This window comes from Malania oleifera, chromosome 5, assembly GCF_029873635.1.
Source record: "Malania oleifera isolate guangnan ecotype guangnan chromosome 5, ASM2987363v1, whole genome shotgun sequence".
NCBI lineage: Eukaryota > Viridiplantae > Streptophyta > Magnoliopsida > Santalales > Ximeniaceae > Malania > Malania oleifera.
The window spans coordinates 71,669,802-71,689,491 of NC_080421.1; the positions used below are offsets into that span (position 1 = coordinate 71,669,802).

General features: G+C 36.5%; 1 protein-coding gene across 3 annotated transcripts in view; it reads left to right on the forward strand.

Moving 5' to 3' along the window:
* Nucleotides 1-6,778, forward strand: part of LOC131156374 (uncharacterized) — a 39,632-nt gene extending 32,854 nt beyond the window's left edge. For all 3 annotated transcript variants that reach the window (XM_058110007.1, XM_058110005.1, XM_058110006.1), the window contains exons 7-8: nt 5,934-6,073; nt 6,308-6,778. In XM_058110007.1, the coding sequence (XP_057965990.1) occupies nt 5,934-6,073; nt 6,308-6,675 (508 nt within the window). In that variant the 3' untranslated portion in view covers nt 6,676-6,778. The remainder of the gene's footprint in view (nt 1-5,933; nt 6,074-6,307) is intronic.
* The last annotated feature ends 12,912 nt before the right edge of the window (nt 6,779-19,690 follow it).

Here is a 19,690-nt window from a genome sequence, read left to right on the forward strand (position 1 = left end):
GCGAAGCTAGTCTTGGTGTATTGGAGGAGACTCTTAAACACAATCAAATTCCAGTATGAGAGATTTGGGGGCACAAAGACATAAGCAGCTATGAAGGCTTTCTCCAACTTCATTATCTATCTCATTGATTTGCCATCATACAGGGATAACTTAACCTGTCTGATGATAGGAAATGCCTACTTTATCCAGGATTGATAGTTTCTTGGTCTCAACAGATTTTTGGGCGCCGGGGGGGGGGGAGGGGGGGTGGGGGGTGGGTAATGTTTTCTGACCTTCTGCTAGAGCGCCTGCCCAAAGTCATGTCAGATCATTCTCCAATCATGTTGGATAGTTTAAAGAATGGCAGAGGGAAAAAGTCAAAAAGTGCCATTTGAAGTGGAAGGTTTGGTTGATTTGATTGAAACTTGGTGGGATTGTTTTTAAGTTGATGGTTCTCCAGCTGCTGTCTTGCCAAAAATCTGAAACATCTGTAGGAGTGACCTATAAATGTGGATCAGAGACATTTGGCAGGGTTGAAGTTAAAATCGCTCAATCTTAGAATCATATAAAGGATATCAACAGAAGGAAGGTGAATATCTCTATGGAGGAGGGGGCTTTTGGGGAAAAAGTCCCAAAGGAGAGGTAGGTTGTCTGCCTATTAAAGAAGAGATGCCTAGGAGAGAAGAGCCCTGTGATTGGCGGAGGGAGACAATGACACCTACTTCCTTCTACTGGGTGGCTAATCCTTACAGAATATCAAATTTCAATAAATCTTTTGAGTTAGAGGGTTAGCCTTGTTGGGAATAAAGAACAAATTCCCGAAACCTGTGAGAAACAAAATAGAAGAAAAATAACGCCAAAGAAAAAATCAATCACACGCACAAGACAATATTTACGTGGTTCGGCAATTTTGCCTACGTCCACGGAGTTGCAGGAATTTCAATATTATCAGGAAGAAATCACAGAGAGTGTGGCGATACAATGCTCTCCCTCTCGCTCTCTCGCAGGTACAACCACACAAACCCTAATCACCCGAAAGCAATCCTTTTTACGTCCCAAGCCTTCGCTCCATGGACTAAGCCTTAGGATAGAAATCTCTAATTAAATAGAGGTCGGGTCGTTATCCAAAATTAAAACACAACTAGGCTCCACAAAAGCCCAACAAGCCTCAGTGAAGCAGAGGAAGTTGCTGGAGGTATCAATAATTTCTACAGAAGTGTGTGTATGTAAAGACTTTGGCTAGAAGACCCTTCTTGATGATATGGAGTTTGCCACTGTCGGCGAGAAGACATAATTCCTTTTGATAGACCTTTTTCATAGAAGTGTGTATGCTCTCAACTGCCAACGGAAAATAGTCACTGGACCTGATGGGACATCTTTGTAAGTTTTCCAGGCAATGTTGGGATGTTATCAAAGACGTTATGAAAACGTTTAAGCAATTTTTCGATCTGGGGAGATTTGAAAAAGCCTCAATTCCACCTTCATTGTCTTGATCTCCAAAAAGATGGAGGAGTGGATATCAAAGATTTTAATTAATTAGTCTCATTGGGGGTGTTTTACAAGTTGATAGATAAGGTGCTTGTTCTAAGGTTAAAATTGATTGTTGGGAAGATTATATCTCAAACTCAAAATGCTTTTGTTCTAGGTTGTTGAATCTTGAATGGGTCCTTTTGGTTAATGAATGCATCAATTCTAGGTTACAAGGGTATGGGCAGGTTTAGTTTGTAAAATGGATATTGCAAAGGCGTATGACCTTGTTTATTGGGAGTTTCACCCTTGCATTTTGAGGAGAATGGGTTTAAAGTGGCAGCAGTGAATTAATTCTGCATTTTTTGTTTTGTTCTTATCTTGTACTTCTCGAGGTTTTTTTAATTGCAATAGTGGACTTGAGACGAAGGGACCCAATATCCTATTTTTTTTAGCTGGTGATAAGAGGTTTTATCATAATTTCTACAGATGTCAGTTGTAGGTGGCTTCCTCAAACGTATCTCAGTGGGCATTAATACAACTCTAGTTTGGAGATCTTCTAATTTCTTTTTGTTGATGATACACTTAGTCTTAGAAATTGTTTTCCTTCCACCAAGTTTTAATCTACTCCCTGAAGAGTGCATCAACCACATATTCTCATAACAGAAGGGGGGAGGGCCCTAGTGAATGGGATTAGCATCCAAAAGAATTGGATAGTGATATGAAACTGGTCTAGCCAGAACCTCTCGAGTAACATTTGGGAAGATGTCGTCCCATTCATTCAATCGGTCAATAAAGGAAGAAGCAATACTATCTCTTGAAGCTATCCAGGTGAAGTGGCCATTAGCTAGTGTTAAATCCTTAAGCCTAAAGTCTCAGATGATGGAATAAAAAATCCTTATACTACCGGTCATCCTAGAAACCCCCAACCTCCCCTTGGTGAGCCTGATGGTATTGAAATCCCCACTCACCACTCAATGTTGATTACAAAGGCCAAAAAGAGTAGCTAGCTCCTCAAAAAAGGTCCACAAATGATAAAGCGTGGGTCCGTAAGCAGACTAACACCACCAATTCCCAAACCTCTTGACCTCCAACAACACTGAGAGAGAGGTCTCCAACAACACATTCCTTGATAGACGGCACCCTAGTATCCCAAATAATGATTTGCCCCCCCTAAAGCTCCCGAAGAGGGAAAGAACACCCAATCTGTAAGCTTGGAATCCTAGATGCTTCTCGCTAGGGGTGAGCAAACGGTCGGTTCGGCCATATTCGGTTAATTAACCGAATTAACCAAAAATTTCGGTTAAAGAATATTGTTAATCGAACCGACTGAACCCGACCAAATTTTTTTTTCGAGTAATTCGGTTAACCGAATTTAATCGAGAAGTGAGGGAAGGAGGGAAGCCAGGAAGGTGTATCCACTATCCAGATTCTAGACTGATGCGGAGGAGAGGTGGTTAGGGAGACGATTGGGCTCGGGCGAGCTTGACGCCGATGAGGAGGATTCGGGGGTGGTTCTCACTTCTCAGTGAACTGGTATGTGCGCAAGAGAAGAGAAATGAGAATGAGAGGGAGCTTGTGTGCTGGTGACGATGGACAGCGACGGCGATGGCGATGGTGGTGCGGAGCAGTGAGCTCGGATGAGCGAGAGAGAGGCAGTGACTCAGTGATGGCCTTTCGACTTTGGAGAGCAGTGATTGTGTAGTCTGTGTTGGTGACGATGGCCAGCGATGGCAACGGCGATGGAAACAGACGATGGCATCGCGTGAAGATAGAGTCTAGTGGTGTGGACTACGGAGGACCGAGCTCAGGTGAGCGAGAGAGAGGCAGTGACTCACTGCCAGTGAGGGCCTTTTGCGTTCTAGCTTCTGAGAGCAGTGAGAGTGTTAGACTGAGTCTGAGAGTGAGAGGGAATAATGAATAACCAGATTTTAATTTACTAATTTATATTTAAAATTTAATTAATTATTAATTCGGTTAATCGGTTAAGCGAATTAATATTCTCCATTCACCGAACCGAAACCCAATTCACCGAAATGTTGGAAAGCATAATTGAACCGATCGAACGGAATTTTATAACCGAACCGAACCGACCAATTTCGGTCGGTTAATTCGGTTTTCCCTGAATTATGGTCACCCCTACTTCTCGCTAAGAAGGAATTACTAATTAAGTCTTTGATTCTTGGATGAGCAATATATTAAAACAGACCCAATTAATTAACTCCCTCACTACTCCTCACTTCTTGTTATTTCCTAATCCCTTGGACAGTGCAAGAAAGGATCTTATTGATTACTTCTACCACCATCACCTGTATGCCTTTCCCTTTTATCATAATTGATGGAGGTGGCAAGCCTACCAAGCACTTTGCTGAACGTAGAGGATCTTTTCCTCTACCTTGATACCCTGCTACCAATCCTAGCTAATAGCTATTGACCACTTTTGAGTCACAAGACTAAGGCCTAATTTTCAGATTAGGGGCTCTTTTGGAACAGCCCCTTCCTTAGAAATGTGGAAGTTTGGGAACTCAACCAGCTCAGAGACTTCTACTGCTTTCTCTCCAGATTCTCGCACCATAGTAGTACTAATATTCCAGTTTGGGCCTTAGATGGGAAAGGGGTCTTCACTGTTAGATCCTTCTGCAGGAAGCTCTTTCCTTTGGAGTCAAACAGCTTTGGTCTGTTAGTTGCCAGCAAATGTCCCCTTTGCATGCCGATGCAGAATCTGTATAGCACATCCTCCTCCATTGCACTTGAAGCAGGAATCTATGAAATATGGCATCGACTCTGATTGGACAATGGTGGGTTATTGCTAACACTGTGGGAAGGGTTTGGGCAACAAAAGAGAAGAGAAAGGCTATGTCCCTCATTCCCCTTTCAATTTTCTGGTGCATTTGGAAAGAGAGGAATAAGAGAGTGTAAAAATTGAACCTCAGCACTTCAGATCAGCAAAGAGCACTGGTTTGCTGCGGTCAATACAAAGTGGGACTGCTCTTAATGACTATAATGTAATCTTTGATTTTTGTGACACCCTTCAGGGTGCTTGACTTGCTGTACAAGAGGCTGGCATCCCCTTGATGCCTTTCCAATAAATTTTCTTTATAAAAAAAATTTGTTGATGGAGAAGGCTGGTTTAGATGAGTGGGGTTTTTCAAGCATGATTGCAAGGTGCTTGACTTGCTGTACAAGAGGCTGGCATCCCCTTGATGCCTTTCCAATAAATTTTCCTTATTAAAAAAATTAGTTGATGGAGAAGGCTGGTTTAGATGAGTGGGGTTTTACAAGCATGATTGCAAGGTAGAAGAATATGGGTGAGAGGGTGGGTTACAGGCTCCGATGGGGAGAAGGGGAAGGGTTTATTATGTTATTCCACTCCATTGAAGTACATTTAATCTTCTCTTTGGACAGATGATCGATGGTTGCAGTTGTGCCTGTAGTGCTGCACATCATACATACAGACAGCTCCATTCGAGGTTCCAGCCCAAGTAGAGAAGAGCAGTGCCCTACTGAGCTAGTTTGTGTGCTTACTCTAATTAAATTTTGGGCACTGAAGCAAAAGTGGAATGTAGAACTTATAATGTTTGTTATGCTGAAACACTTTTGGTTTGTGTTAGTTGTGGAAGACATTGAGATGATTGTGTATTTTGTGTTCTCTTCATTGTAGAAATGTGTTTACGCTTGTTGGGGCTTATAGGTTTTGCTGGTGTTGCTGGCATGTAAAAAATGTGAATAAGACTATTTTGTGAACTTCATGTCTTGGTAATTGGTTTGTTTTTGAATCCTGAAGCATGAATTGAAAAGATGGAAGGCATGAACTTTCTTTGAGGATTTTTTAAAGCAAATAAACAATTATTGGGATTTTTGTAGCTTGGAAAAGTGGTCAAATATTTTGTTTTCCTTTATACTCTTTGTTTTACTTCCTTAAATTTCAAGTTCTGTTGAATCTGGGGCTATTGCCGCATTGGCCCATCTGTTCTGTACCTTTATTGGGCCATATGCTTGAGTCAGATATGGCTTGTCATGTCCAAAAATTAGGATTTGATAGGTACCTTGTTAGAGCATCAATTTTTCCCAGAAGATTAAATTGTTAGGCGTTGGGCCCAACAATATATATCGAGCTACTTGACAGTCACAAGCTCTCATATGCAACCTCCTTTTGATGTGGATAGGTAAACAAATTGAACTTAAATCGGGTGGAAAAAAACAAACAGGTCAAGGTGCGCTATAATAAGTATAATAGGAGACCAAATGCAGATCACGAAACTTTTCAATCCAGGACATCTGGAACCAGAGCTCTCATATGACTGTTAAGTCATCACTTGATTTAAGAAATTAAACCATCTGGGTTAGCCCAATAATGCATATCAGTTAATTATCTTCAATTTTATTTTTTAGGATTTGGTATGGGGAACGTATCCTTCTCTCTCTCTCTCTCAATAATCATAGTAATGGGAAAGATTTTAAGGACTTCATCCTTTGTTCGTTTGCAGGGTGAGTGTCATAGATAAGGAAGACTGGAAAAATGTGCTAGGTTTGGTTACAAATGCAAAGCAGGTGGTGTCTTCTGTACAAGATGTAGCCCGTAAGCTTGCTGATTATGCCAAGTTCAGGAGCAAGACAAATTCTTGTGGTAAGAGCTGGTGTTATTATTAGTTTTTCTTCAAGGTTGGTGATTTGATGATTCTGTTATCCTTTATGGGCAAGTGCCTGACTCTCTGCAACATGCTACTGTCCTTGACGAAGGATTTTTAATATTTCTATAAAAAGAATTAGAAAGTTATTTATTTTTATAAATGAGGACCATATTTTTCTGATTTCCAATCAGTCCTATGCCCTCCTTATGCTATTTTGTTGCTTCTTACAGACCTTTCGATGAGAAAGGAATTATCTGCTGCTTCCACACCTGGTTCAACATTCAACCCAGAAGTAGCAAGTTCTATTCTCCCAGATAAGGATGGAAGTGTCTGGAAAAAGCCTGAGGAATTGTTTGTACCAGGGACCCTGTATTATCTAAAGAGAAATATTGACACTCAAAACGGCGAATGCAGGAAAGATAATAGTGAAGGTGGGGAATTTTTCACATTATGGAAGAGGCATCCGGGCGAGCATTTCCAGCGGATAGTGCTCTCGAGCAACTTGTTTTCAGACCATAAATGCGATAATCATTATTATGCTCTCAGAGATGTACTCAAAGGTTTGCCAAGATCAGCTGATGATTTTTTTCCCAGATGAAAGAATGCCTATTATTTTTACTTTTTTCATTTAATTATTGTAAATTATTAATAATTTTGATATTTAAACTTTTTCAATCATTTTTATAAATTTTAGAGAAAAATGAGCAATTGTCAAGGAGATTTTTTATTTTTTATTTTTCATTTTTGGGTTCAGAACGCTTTCCAGGAGAGTCCACACGTAGGTTTCTTGTTGATTAGAGAAGTGGGATTACTTCATGTTCAGTTGATTGAGCTTGAAGTGGAAAGATGGTGATTTTAGTTTTATCACCTTGTTTACGGTGGTTAAAACTGAAGGCTTTTATTCTCACCTTTTCTGCTCTTCCTACTTCCTTTCAGCTTGTGCGAATTATTGTTTTGATTTTGAGCTTGAGCTTTTGAGTAAAAATGGTGGTTACTGATATCTGGTAACATTTTTTATGGAGCCCTGAAAATTGGAGTTGGAACTCCATTAAGCTTGAATTGGTTATACAATATTATTGAATATATGTAAAATATATGAATAATATTAAATATTCAGCAACATGTAGAAAATATACAATATGTTACTTACAAAATATTTGAAGTAATGAAGTAACAAAAGTTTGGGTTATCTTCAACTCAAATTTGACTTGTCCAATTGATGTTGGACTTGAAAGTTTTAATAGAGTCTAGCAAAGTTGAGTTTGAATAGCTTGTAGAAAGATCCAATGATTCAGCAGAAGCCAAGGGCGATGATTTAATTTTGGGAAGAAATGCTTTTGGGTACTAAATTTTCGGCTTAGCACCCAAGTATGGTAACCCAATTTGGTGTGTATACACATGCATAGGTGTACATTGGTTAAATTGGAAATTAATAATTGAATCGAAAAATTAGAAATGTAGCTGGCCTAATTCAAATTCAACTAATCTAACCGAATTTGTTGATAATGGTTAGGTCGAACAGTTAGAATTTGTTGAAGGCATTTATGAAGCAAAAAATATGATTAGGTCGAATTGTTTCGGTTAAAATTGAATAATGGTATAATAGCTCATTGTAAACCAATTGAAAGACACTTTGAAACAAAAAAGAGCATGATGTAAATAATATTTATGTAAAATTAAGGAGCTGGTGTTTTTCTCACAACAATCTTTCGCCATCCTTTTAAGTGCCTTTGATTCGACAACAACGTATGTGGACTACTTAAGTTGACCTTAGGGTTGTAAAGAAATCGAGGCATTCATAAGTTGTTCGAAAAGTTGATTTGGTAAGAGCACATTTAGACTTGTTAATCACATTAATTAGCAATTCTCAAGCTCGATTTTGAGGCTCGTTGAATGAATGGGTGAGATGGAGGCATGAGTAATTTTGGAAAAGTTTGATATAACCAATACTCATGAATTGAAATTACCCACAATCCAAAAGTATAACAAAATGTGACACCGGCACGTAACTTAACTTAGTAATTCTTAGCAATAAACACTTCTTTCAAATTATTAATCAAACTAGTACCATAAAATTCTCTAATTGACATAAGCATTAGTGAAGTGTTGTAGAAATATCTTTTGGTTGATTTTATTTTTCCCGACACTCATACAAGCTTTGTGCACTCTAAATAAGAAGACTAGCCAAAATTTTGCATCAACGAAAATATGTTAAGCATGTCCCAAATTATCAAAATTGATAGCTATGAGAAATCAGACGTAGCTGCACAAAGTTAAATATCTATTTTGAAAGACCCCAATAACTTTTTTTGCTGAGTAGCAGTTTGTAAGTAGCCAGTGGGTGATAGGTAAGTTTGGCAACTGTAATTCATGATTGAAGCTGTATTTGGCAGGGAGGCAGCGCAGAAACCCATCCAAGCCGCTGTTCATCCAAGCAAACCAGTATGTTAATGAAGTGGAGGCCCAGCCCAAACTTCCACTGACTGGCTTCATACCAACCCTAATGCAACTCCAAGTTTTCTTTTCTTTCCCCTTTCTTTGTCTGAACTCCAAAAATCGCAACACAAGTTTGTAAATAATCAAGTCGCATATGTCACAAATTTACTTCAAATTCTGCGCAAAAGGTTTTTATATTTTGTTTTGATAATTATTGATGTAACGTTTTGATGCAAATTGTTAATTTTTTTCAAACTGAAAAAAATTTATAAAAAATGCTACATATATACATAATATGTCAAGCAATACTTTAGGATTGTGGACATGAATTTGATAAAAAAAAAGAAGAAAAACAAAAGAGATTTGACAAAATTATTAGGCATGACTTGCTTTCCATAACTCAAGATGCTCAATGAAATGATATATTTCAAGAAACATATTTTAAAAAATGAAAGACCTATTCTATGAAAATGTTTAGTCAGTTTGCATCTTAGAATTCTCAAGTAATGTGATAATGCCACCATGTTACTTTTCAATGTCAAAATAAATGAGAATGAAATGTTCATAGAGCTATAAATTATGAAAGATATCATACAAATTAAATAATTAGGTTACTCTTGGCTTGTGAAATATGTATTCCTATAAATAAAGATAAAAAAAAAAAAAAAAAAAAATCAGTCATATAATAAAGGTTTGTATTATTCCATTACGATAAGGTTAGATATTCTTGTATTGATTTAGGGATAGATATTCTTTGCATATTTTATGTCATGAATTAACAAAAAGTTTTGAATCATCAGCAGCTTTATACCTCTTTTGTAAACTATTGAATGCTTATATTATGATAGCTTTGTGTATTCCTAGAAGTAGGTATTCCCAACCCACAAGTGGAGTATGGATGTACATTTTCCATTTGTTACTTTAATAATAAAATGGGTCAAAGACAGATTGAACTTTTAAAAGCATGCTAGCCCATTATGGCGTAAAGAAGCTGTCTACTCTCCTCTTTAATGGCAGCTTTCTTTTGTTTACAGAAGGCCATGTACTTCAAAATGTATATGTTCCACAGAGAGAGAGAGAGAGAGAGAGAGTTCTACTTCTACAAAAAGGGTTTTGGTGGGGTTTACACTGCTGGGCTAAAAGGACTTCTGAAGAAAACTTGTCTGGGTTTGGAGCCCAATCTGAGTCAGGGCATGTGCATTGAGACAAAATTTCATGACCCTACAATGACACGGAGCGTCTAAATGATGTTACGCCCTGGGCCTCTTGGTCAAGATGGAATTCTTGCAAATATTGAAGTTAACTTGAGCCCTCAGACTACGTTGCTCCCTCAGCTTCTCCAAGGTTGTCTCCTCCTGTGATCAGATTTCTTGGTTTTCAAGCATATAAATTAATTCACAGTATGATGTCATTGATAACCCTCTTCACCAGCTTCTTCATAAACAAAAACAAAACCATTCATATGCTGATCTCGATCTATAGCTTTTGGCATCTGCCACCTCTTCCTCTTAGCCTTCTTGAAATGACAATCTCATTGTCATTGGCGCTCCTCCATAGCGAAAAAGATTATATCAGTCCCTATATCATGGTTTGGACTTTGAAAATTTGCCCCCTCTTCAAACTACACTTAATATATATATATATATATATACATACAAACACACACAAAAATATTTATATACATTAATTATATGCAATTATTATGTTATATAATATAGATTTATAAACAACACCATATTCATTTGATTTGTAAGCAAGTTTTATAATTCTATTCTTGAAAATGAAGCATTGTACTCATGTCTCTCAATAATGAAGCAACAACATTTTTGTCACCATTTGGGATTGAAACTACTCATCTATCAACAAGGCTCTAGTGTAAAACCTAGACTTTGGTCAACAACTGGTGTAGAATCTGACTTTGGTTTGTTGGTTAATTTATCTCCTACTTGTGAATAGGTTGGGAAGTGAGAGAGGTTTCAAGGCTAGTTTTGAACCTTTTGACATCCTTTGCATCTTGGTCAATATTAATTGGGTTGCATGTGATTTGCGAAGTAGTATTCTTTGGATAAGATGTAATATAATAAAAGATTTGGAAATAGAGCAATAGCTATCTCTCGTCTCGTATATATTTTTTTCATTTCATCCAACAAAAACATTCCTATAGTGAAATTTAGGAATAGCTATTACTTATCTATCCCTTATAATGAATTCATAAAAAGTTTAGTTTCTTTATGATACCGATAATTTCTTTTAATATATCTAATTATAACTAATTTATTTCTAAAAATAAGTATTTCATGAACAAAACTTAACTTAGGATTTTGAGCAACATCTTGTACACGTTGATCAAGATTAATTACTTATATATTGCGTTTTTCCCTGTGATATGAGAGGGAATTGGTAGCATATTTTGGGTGGTATCAATGACTTCATTCTTTCAGCACATTGGACAATGAAAGGAAAAAAGAGAGTAAAAAGGCAATACACAGACCCCAGTCTGAGTGAGGGATCACATGCATGTTGCATCAAGTTGGCATATTAAGCAGTTGAGTTTGATGGACAGGGACTTTCCCAAATATGGTCTTCTGTTTGAATGAATATATGCACTTATTAGACTATTAAAATCTCATTTATATGTATATAATTTGAAGTTTGAAACTATAATAATTGCATCATCATCGATTTTGGAGATGCATGTGTCGATGATCACATCAAGACATTAATAATATGCATATATAATATAATTTTTCTGGGAATTGAAGTAGTGAAGAAGCCAGGTTAAGTGTTTCCTTCTAGACTCAGAACAAAGATGGAATAAACAACCACGCAGAACATATAAAAGTAATCTGCAATCATCCATGCACGTGCAAAAGGACCCATGTGCAACCTCTCTGTCGGCTTGACTGCTCATTTGAATGACACACATCGGCATCATCCTCCAACACCATCTCCATCTTGATTTGTCCTCGCACCTAAATTTATTGACAGGCCCTTCTTCTTATTCATCCTCATCATCTTCTGATCTTCTTCTTACTTTTTGGTTTTCCTCCTAAATTCACAAACATACATTAGGTATAGGTTAATTCACATGTAAAAATGAAATAGAATCAAATTTATCTCTTAATTTTACATACTTTTTCTTTCATTTTATTTTCAAGAAATTAATAGGTGAATTTGCAGAGTTATTAACTAGCCAGTATGTACCTCCTTGCTTTGTTCAGAGCTTTGATGATCAGGGACTCATGTATATTAAATTATTATATATAAGACCCACATTTGAATTTGATTATGAGGAATGAATGGAAATAAATATGCCTCAAGAAGAATAGCATACATTATTGTTGTCCAAAATGAAAGCTGTGCGGAATATATATATATATATAATAGGTGAATTTGCAGAGTTATTAACTAGCCAGTATATACCTCCTTGCTTTGTTCAGAGCTTTGATGATCAGGGACTCATGTATATTAAATTATTATATATAAGACCCACATTTGAAATTTTAGTGTGTGAACCGATTTTCATTTCAGCATGAACATAAGATTCCAAAAAATGGAAGCCAATAGGGATATAAAGCTCACACACTCCTGTCATATTCCATGAAGAGTAGAGCAAAGAAGAAAGAATACATTTGTTTATTTCAATTGTAGTTACATTTGGTTTTCATACTTTGGTCTGTTATAATGCATGCATCTGCATGATATGACTTAATGCTCAGATAGGCCATAGACAAACCTTAGGACAGACTTCGGTCGACCAACGTTGGATTTTTGGGTTACTTTAATAGCCCCGGTCGACCGACCCATTTCAGTTATAAACACCTTGATTGACCGAACACTTTGTTGGCCAAAAAGTCAAAATGTTGACTAAGCCTTGAGTGACCGAACAAAAATGAACGTATCTTCCATGGTCGACCAAACCCTGGTCATTGACTGTTCCACTGTCCTCGGCCGCCTGAACTTATAGTTCAAAAAGGCTCCGAGCAATCGAACCTTATGTACTGGTAGACCGAACCATGCACTGGGTGCCCGAACCTACGAAGGTTTGAAAATCGCCTTGACTTCAGCCAACAAAACTCACCCATAGTCACCTGAACCCAATACATGCTTTGTGTTTGTTCAGGCGATCGACTTTAAGGACCGGACGACTGAACCTCTCGGGTTGCGGTATTTTTAAATGCTAAAATAGGTTTAAAAATTTAATTAAACTTTTCTAATAATACCTAGCGTATCCCCAACGGTCATATTTTCCTGAAACTCTATATATACCCCTTCATTTGCTTAGATTAATAACTTTGATTAGTCCAAATTTTCTTTTTAATTCATTGTTAATCAAAGTTCCCCCAAAACGTTTCTTATTGTTAAAATCATTCTTTTGGGGCAAAATCTTTTATACAAATCTCTCCAACTCTCTTTCATACTTTTATTTCAAAATCAATTTTGAGGAGAGTATTTTATATAGGACATTTTATTTGCATATACTCTCACTTAACACTTAATCTTTAAAAATCATTTTTGAGAGTATTGCTTTAGTTTCTCCCAATTATTTTCATGATAAATATTTTTGGGAGAAATTATCTATAGCACAAATATTTTCTTAAACTTAAACTACAAATTCTCCAAACGTTTTTATCTACAAAAATCTTTGATTGGAGAATATATCTTTTATACACACACATATATATTATTTGTGCAAAAATTATTGGAAGAACAAAACCCTAGGTTCTCCTATATTTTTATTGAAATGTATTTTTGGAGAAATTTCTTATTAAGGTTTAAATATATTTAAACACACTTTCTCTACTGAGTAAAATTTTATATCATTAGAGAGTGCATGTATTGATTTTAAATGTGTACATTTCTGCTTGTATTTTTCAGAAGCATTTTTATGTACAAAAATGACTTTATTGTACTGGTTGAGTTTAGCCCGAAAATTGAACTGGGGAGTTTCAGCCTTGCAAGTGAGATTGGTTGGGTTCAGCCTGTTAATTGAACTGGGGAGTCTCAGCCCCATAAATGAGAGCGGTTCAGTTCAGCCTGGAAATTGAACTGGGGAATCTTTGTCCTGACAGGGAGACAAGTTGGGGTCAGTCTTGTAATTGAGTTAAGATTTACCTCACCCCGTAAGAAGAGATTGTAATGACTTTTGCTCTGCCTATTTAAGTGAACAGAGTTAGTGGAATCCTTGGGGGGTATGCCCAAGGTGGGGATGTAGGTTGGTTTGACCGAACCTTGAAAACAAATATGATGTGTCGCTCTCTTTCTATCTTATTTAAATTCCTGCACTCTAATTTCAACATGTATATGAATATTTATTTAATATTATAATTATTTGCATGCACACATTTGATTTAAATATGATATACTGCACACATGTATGTTTGTTTTCATTGTTAAAATTATTTTACATACATGCGTGTATATTGAATGAGATATAAACTGTAGTGAATCAACATATATATTTAAATTTAGCCAAAATGTTTTAAAACCCAATTTACCTCCGTCTTGGGATCACAAAACTATATATATATATATATATATATATATATATTTATATTATTGGAACCATATATAAATTTCATAATTAATAATTTGGTCTTACCGACCCTTCTATCCAAATTCCAATAGTATTAGATTCCAAAATAGACCCTTATTTTATCGTTTTATGGTGGCCTCTTGGAACTATGGCAAATGGCTTATTGTCAAGGTACAGTCCGAATTTTGTAAATACTGGTGTCTCAAATCATGATAAACATTTGAAACACGATTTCCTATTATAATTTTAAGTAAAGGGAAGTGCTATTGGCACTTAAGAAAAAATTACTGTATATTCGAACTTCATTATTATTATTATTATTATTATTATTTTTGTGTGTGTTCTTTTTCAGTTGTAAATAAAAATTAAGCAATAAAATTGTCATTTAATATGTCAAAAAAATATATTTGAATTCTCTATAAAACTTTTTTTTTTTTTAAATGTTAATAGCCCTTTTCTTTAGATAATTATGCATGTTGATGCATCTATGCAAATATGGTATATAGGGCAAGGATAATTATGATGGCTCATGCATGTGGGAGTGAGAAATATTAACGTCTCAAAAATTTTAAAGTAACTAGAGGATTGCATAAGGAATCAAGGCATTGTAACTCCTCTCAAAGTGTAATTCTATCCTGTGTACAACAAATCTTTACCTTCCTTAGTCAATGTAATGTCCAACAATGCAGTGTTAGTATTCTAAAACTCTTAACAAAGAGGATCCAGAGCTTGGTATGATGCTGAAAAGATATCTATTAGCACTAGTTTAATTCTAAAAGGGCAAATATTAGAGCTTGACAAGTTCATAGAAAATCATTTCTCAAGGTTTGGTTGATCTCAAAAGTTAAAAATCTTCAATGCTAAGAAGTGACTCTTTAATGTGTGCTTTTTCACTAAGTTAATTTTAGGAAAAAGGAAAATTTTTAAGAGTGCCAACTGCAATAGTAGGTAACAAATGTTTTGAGAGAGAAAAAACTAATTCATTGAGCAGGTGTGAGCCAAAGGGCAAGACTCCAAAAGTTCTTAAGAAGAGAGAACATATTATATTGGAGTTTGTAGCAGTTGGGAAACATAAAATTTTTCTCATAGGAGAATGGAGAGTCTTGTGCAAGTTGAAGTGGGTAATATCATTTAAAATAGTCTCCCAGTAGTAATTTAATAAATTGAACATATTGTAGGCAATATATTTATGCAAGACAATTGAACCAAATCATTGTTCATTTTGTAAGATTGCAGAGCATTGTTTGAGGTAGTGTTAGTCTTACACATCATGATTTCAGAGCGTAAACTAATGATCTTTAATTTAAATTTTTTATGAATAGACAAAATGATATAGAGAGTTGTTTTATCGTTTGCATAAGAGATCGACAATAGTACACTCATAGCCCACATAATTCATTGTTCTGTGGTAGATCCTTAAGTTCTCTTTAGTGAGATCAACATATATACCCTTGCAAAAAAGAGAAGAAAATATAAACCATATGCAAAAGATAATTTTTCAAACTTCATTTTCCTAAAGTTTCAATTTAAGATGTATAAATGTCTCGTATTTATTTTACTAGTAGAGTACCTTTAAAAGATTTTGTTCAAATTAACAAATAATCTTTATTTTGGAACAATATTTCTATTATAATCTTACTAGCTTATATTTTAGTTGTGGCCATCATAATATTTTTAACTTGCATTTTTTCTAATAATCTAACACACATTATATTCTAGTAGCTACATTTACTCCCACTAATTTGAACATGAATTCGACCTTGATGGATCTAATGTGTTGGAGATGTGGCTCATATTGAGTGGAATGCATGCACCAAGAAAGCATGGTGAAGCAAAGAATAAGGTAACTGAGCTGCAGGAAGAAACTGTCGATGGTTGGGTTGATGATTTCAATCTGTAGAAGGAATGGCTCTCGTTAGATAATAGTTGACGGTTTTAGTCCATGCCGCTGACAATTTTTTGAAACCGTCGACAGTTTTGTTCGGTACAAATCACAAACTTTTGAGTCGAAAAGATCAGTAGATTGGGGTTTTCGAGGATTTTCCTCTAGGGATTGCTACGGGAGATTTTTAGATGTAGTCTAAGTCTTCTGTACACATAGGGTTGATATATGAACTATATTTGTAACCCTTGATGTAAGCTTGACGAATCTAATAGTGAAAATCACCCGTTTGCTCCCTTGGACATAGGCAAATTATCGAACCACGTAAATTCTTGTGTCGTGTGTTCTTCTTGCTTGATTTTATTCTCTTTGTGGTTGATTGTTAATTTTCGTATATTCATCGTTGAGTGCTTGTGATGTAGGATGGGGTGGGGTGACCTAGCCTTATTTGTTTTAACCCTCAATCACATACATAAGAAACATTTTAAAATGAGAATTCAATCAACCAAACATAAACAAAATGAATCATGCTTTATCATGCGATCCAAGGATTTTAAAAAGAAATATAATCATATTCAAATTCAGTCGCTGGTGGTTCTTTCACAAGATATTCAAGTTACATGCCATGAAAATAGCATTCAATCACTCAAGAAAATAAATCAATGTTATCACAATCATATCCCACAGTTGACAAGCAAGTATGTGTATAAATAGTGAGAAATTTCAAGTTTGTAGGTATTTAGTCAACTGGGGTGGGAAGATTAGGTGATTGACTGAGATTCTGGGTCAGAAACCGAGAGGGAGCAAGAGTTAGTCGACTGGGCCAAGAGGGTCAGGCGGCTGATTGAATTTTTGCGTAAGAAACCGAGAGTTGCTAATGGATTTTCAGCCACGGACACCCTTCGGTATTTAAGGCATAACTTTTGCTACAGAACTCCAAATAAGGCAATATTGGCGTTAAAAGAAAGATAAGAATATTACCTAAAAATTTTGTGTTTAAGGATTTTGAATATGGGAAGGTTAGAGAGTAAAAATCGCACATCAACTCGGAAGATGGACAAAGAAGAGGTTGGAACTTAGAAGGTTCGGGACAAAATGGGATTTTTAGGGGTTTTTGCTAAACAGGGGCTTATGGGATCTTAAACAAAGATGGCAAACAAAGTTATGGATGGGTTGGTATGAGTTTTACCATGTGGATCCTCTGAATAACTTACCAATGATCATAAACGTGAATCAAACCAAGAAATCTGTCAATATCGCGATGAACTGGTGCAGATGCTACTGTTGTTGACAAATACGAACGGTCTGGGGATATGAGATGGTTAGGATATGATGGATAGATGTGTTGGTCTCACACCAACTGATCTCTGAGGAGAATGTCGTAGCCTCTCGCCACTCAATCGCAAGGATTGGAACAAAACTTTGAGCTTTCAAAGGAAGAACCTTTATTCAATCAATAATAATACTTGGTTGCTTTCCAGCGTTTACAATATCAATATATATAGGAGAAAATAAAGACCTAAATGATAAATGACCTAAAAGTCCCCATACAGGCATGGAGGATGACTTACTTTAATGTTCACAATTAAAACTTATTAATCATTCAATCCTCTCATAAATTAAATACCTAACAACCCATAATGCAATTAATTAAATAAAATAAAGTCAAAAGGGGGGCCCAAGCTATGTGGGGCCCAGAGTAGCCATGTGGGACCCAGTAGATTTGTGTGGGGCTCACAAGGGTCTTGAATCTCGGAATTGTAAAATTACAACTCGGCTTCTTTATTCTGAAAAGTCTTCAAGTGTCTCCATAGGGTCTTCAAGTGTCTCCATAAGTTTTTGAAATGGTTAGTAAGCATTGTGGACATCCGGGGGTTGTCCACGTGTCACCATGTTAGCGAACGAAAGGTAATCACCATGTCGACGAAAAATGTAGACATCTAGAGGTCGTCCACGGTAGTCACCATGTCAGCGAAGAATGTATGGAGGTCATCCACGGTAGTCACCATGTCGGAAAAGAACGTAGACATCTGGAGGTCATCCATGTGTCAGAACATCTATGAAAGGAGGGGGTAAAGCATGCCGATCCCCATTAGCTTGCATTACTTGTTCTAGATTTGAGTTGTGTGTGTTTTCGCTGTGTATTCAAATCAAAAATTGGTATTAGAGCTATTGGTTGCAATGATTGGGATTTCTTCTACAAATTTTGAGATTGGAAAGTTCGATAGAACAGGAAATTTTGGACTTTGGCAGAGGAGGGTTAAGGACGTGTTGGTACAACAAGGTATGGTGAAGGCATTATATGGAAAACAACCGGAGGACATGGACGACATGAGTTGGAAAGGGTTTGAAGTGAAAGTTGTTGCTACTATCAGACTTTTTCTGGCCGATGACGTGATGTATCATATCATGGATGAGGAATCGCTGGCAGTAGTTTGGTTGAAACTGGAGAGCCGATACATGTTCAAGTCTTTATCGAACAAGTTGTATCTAAAGCAAAGACTCTATGTACTTGAGATGGTAGAGGTTTCGGACTTGAATAAACACATCAACATATTTAATCAGATCATTAGCGATCTGAAGGGGGTTGATGTGAAGTTCGAGAATGAAGACAAGATATTGAAGCTGCTGAATTCCCTACCAATGTCTCCTACATATGAGAATTTGGTTACAGCTCTGATATGGGGAAAGAAACCCTAGAGTTGGAGGATATCATGAGTGCATTGTTGGGGTTCCATTAGAGGAAAGAGACCAGCAATGAGAGTTCACAAGGTGAAGAGCTTGTAGCGAAGGGTAATCTGGATTATGGGAGAGGCAAATTCTGGAGCGGATTGAGTAATAATAAAACTCAGTTGTAGCCCAGGAGGAGGAAAGAAGTTTGGTGTTTTAAGTGCGAGAAAATAGGGCACATAAAATCGGAGTGTCTAGAGTGGAAGAAGGGGAATGGGAAAACTCAAGAGGGTTTGTCAAAATCTGCGAATGTCATGAAAGAAGGAGACTTAGGGGAGCAGTGATGGTGATTTGCATCCTATTTTATTGATTTCAGAATGCCTCACAAATTCTTGGACCCAAGATTTGGGATGTTTTTATACATGACGCCCAACAAAGACTAGTTCACCAAATATAGATTGGTGAGATCTGGTTCTGTTCTAATGGAAAATGATGCTGCCTGCAAAGTTGTCGGAATGAGGGATTTCAGAATCAAGATGTATGATAGTGTGGTAAGGATATTATGTGATGTAAGGCATCTACATGATCATCTACGGAAAAATTTGATTTCATGGGGCACTTGAGATTGTAACATGTATAGTTTCAAATCTGAAAGTGGGATAATGAAGGTGTGCAAAAGAGTCTTGATGGTGATGAAGGGACAAAAGTTAGTGGGGAATATCTATGCACTGTTGGGTAACACAGTTGTAGGTGGAGTTGCAACTGCAAATTTTGAGTTAGGTAATACTGTTTTGTGTAAAACAACCACACAAAAAATAGAGGGTGATAGGCTCGCCAAGGCTTGGGTCCTTAACTACAAAAAATAATATTTATAACCTAACTAAGCCCAAGTTCAATAAAACAAGGAGTGAGTCAGGTGTCAAACTTCAGGGACTTAGTGCAGTTGTTTACCATTCCAGCCTAATTTGCTATGCTTTGTATAAAATGGAAAATGTGAGATTTTTGAGTTGTTTTCTAATCTACACAAGCAATGAAAGTAAAGTGTAATTTAAAACTACTCCTAGAAAGCAAGTTTCAAATCATGAATCC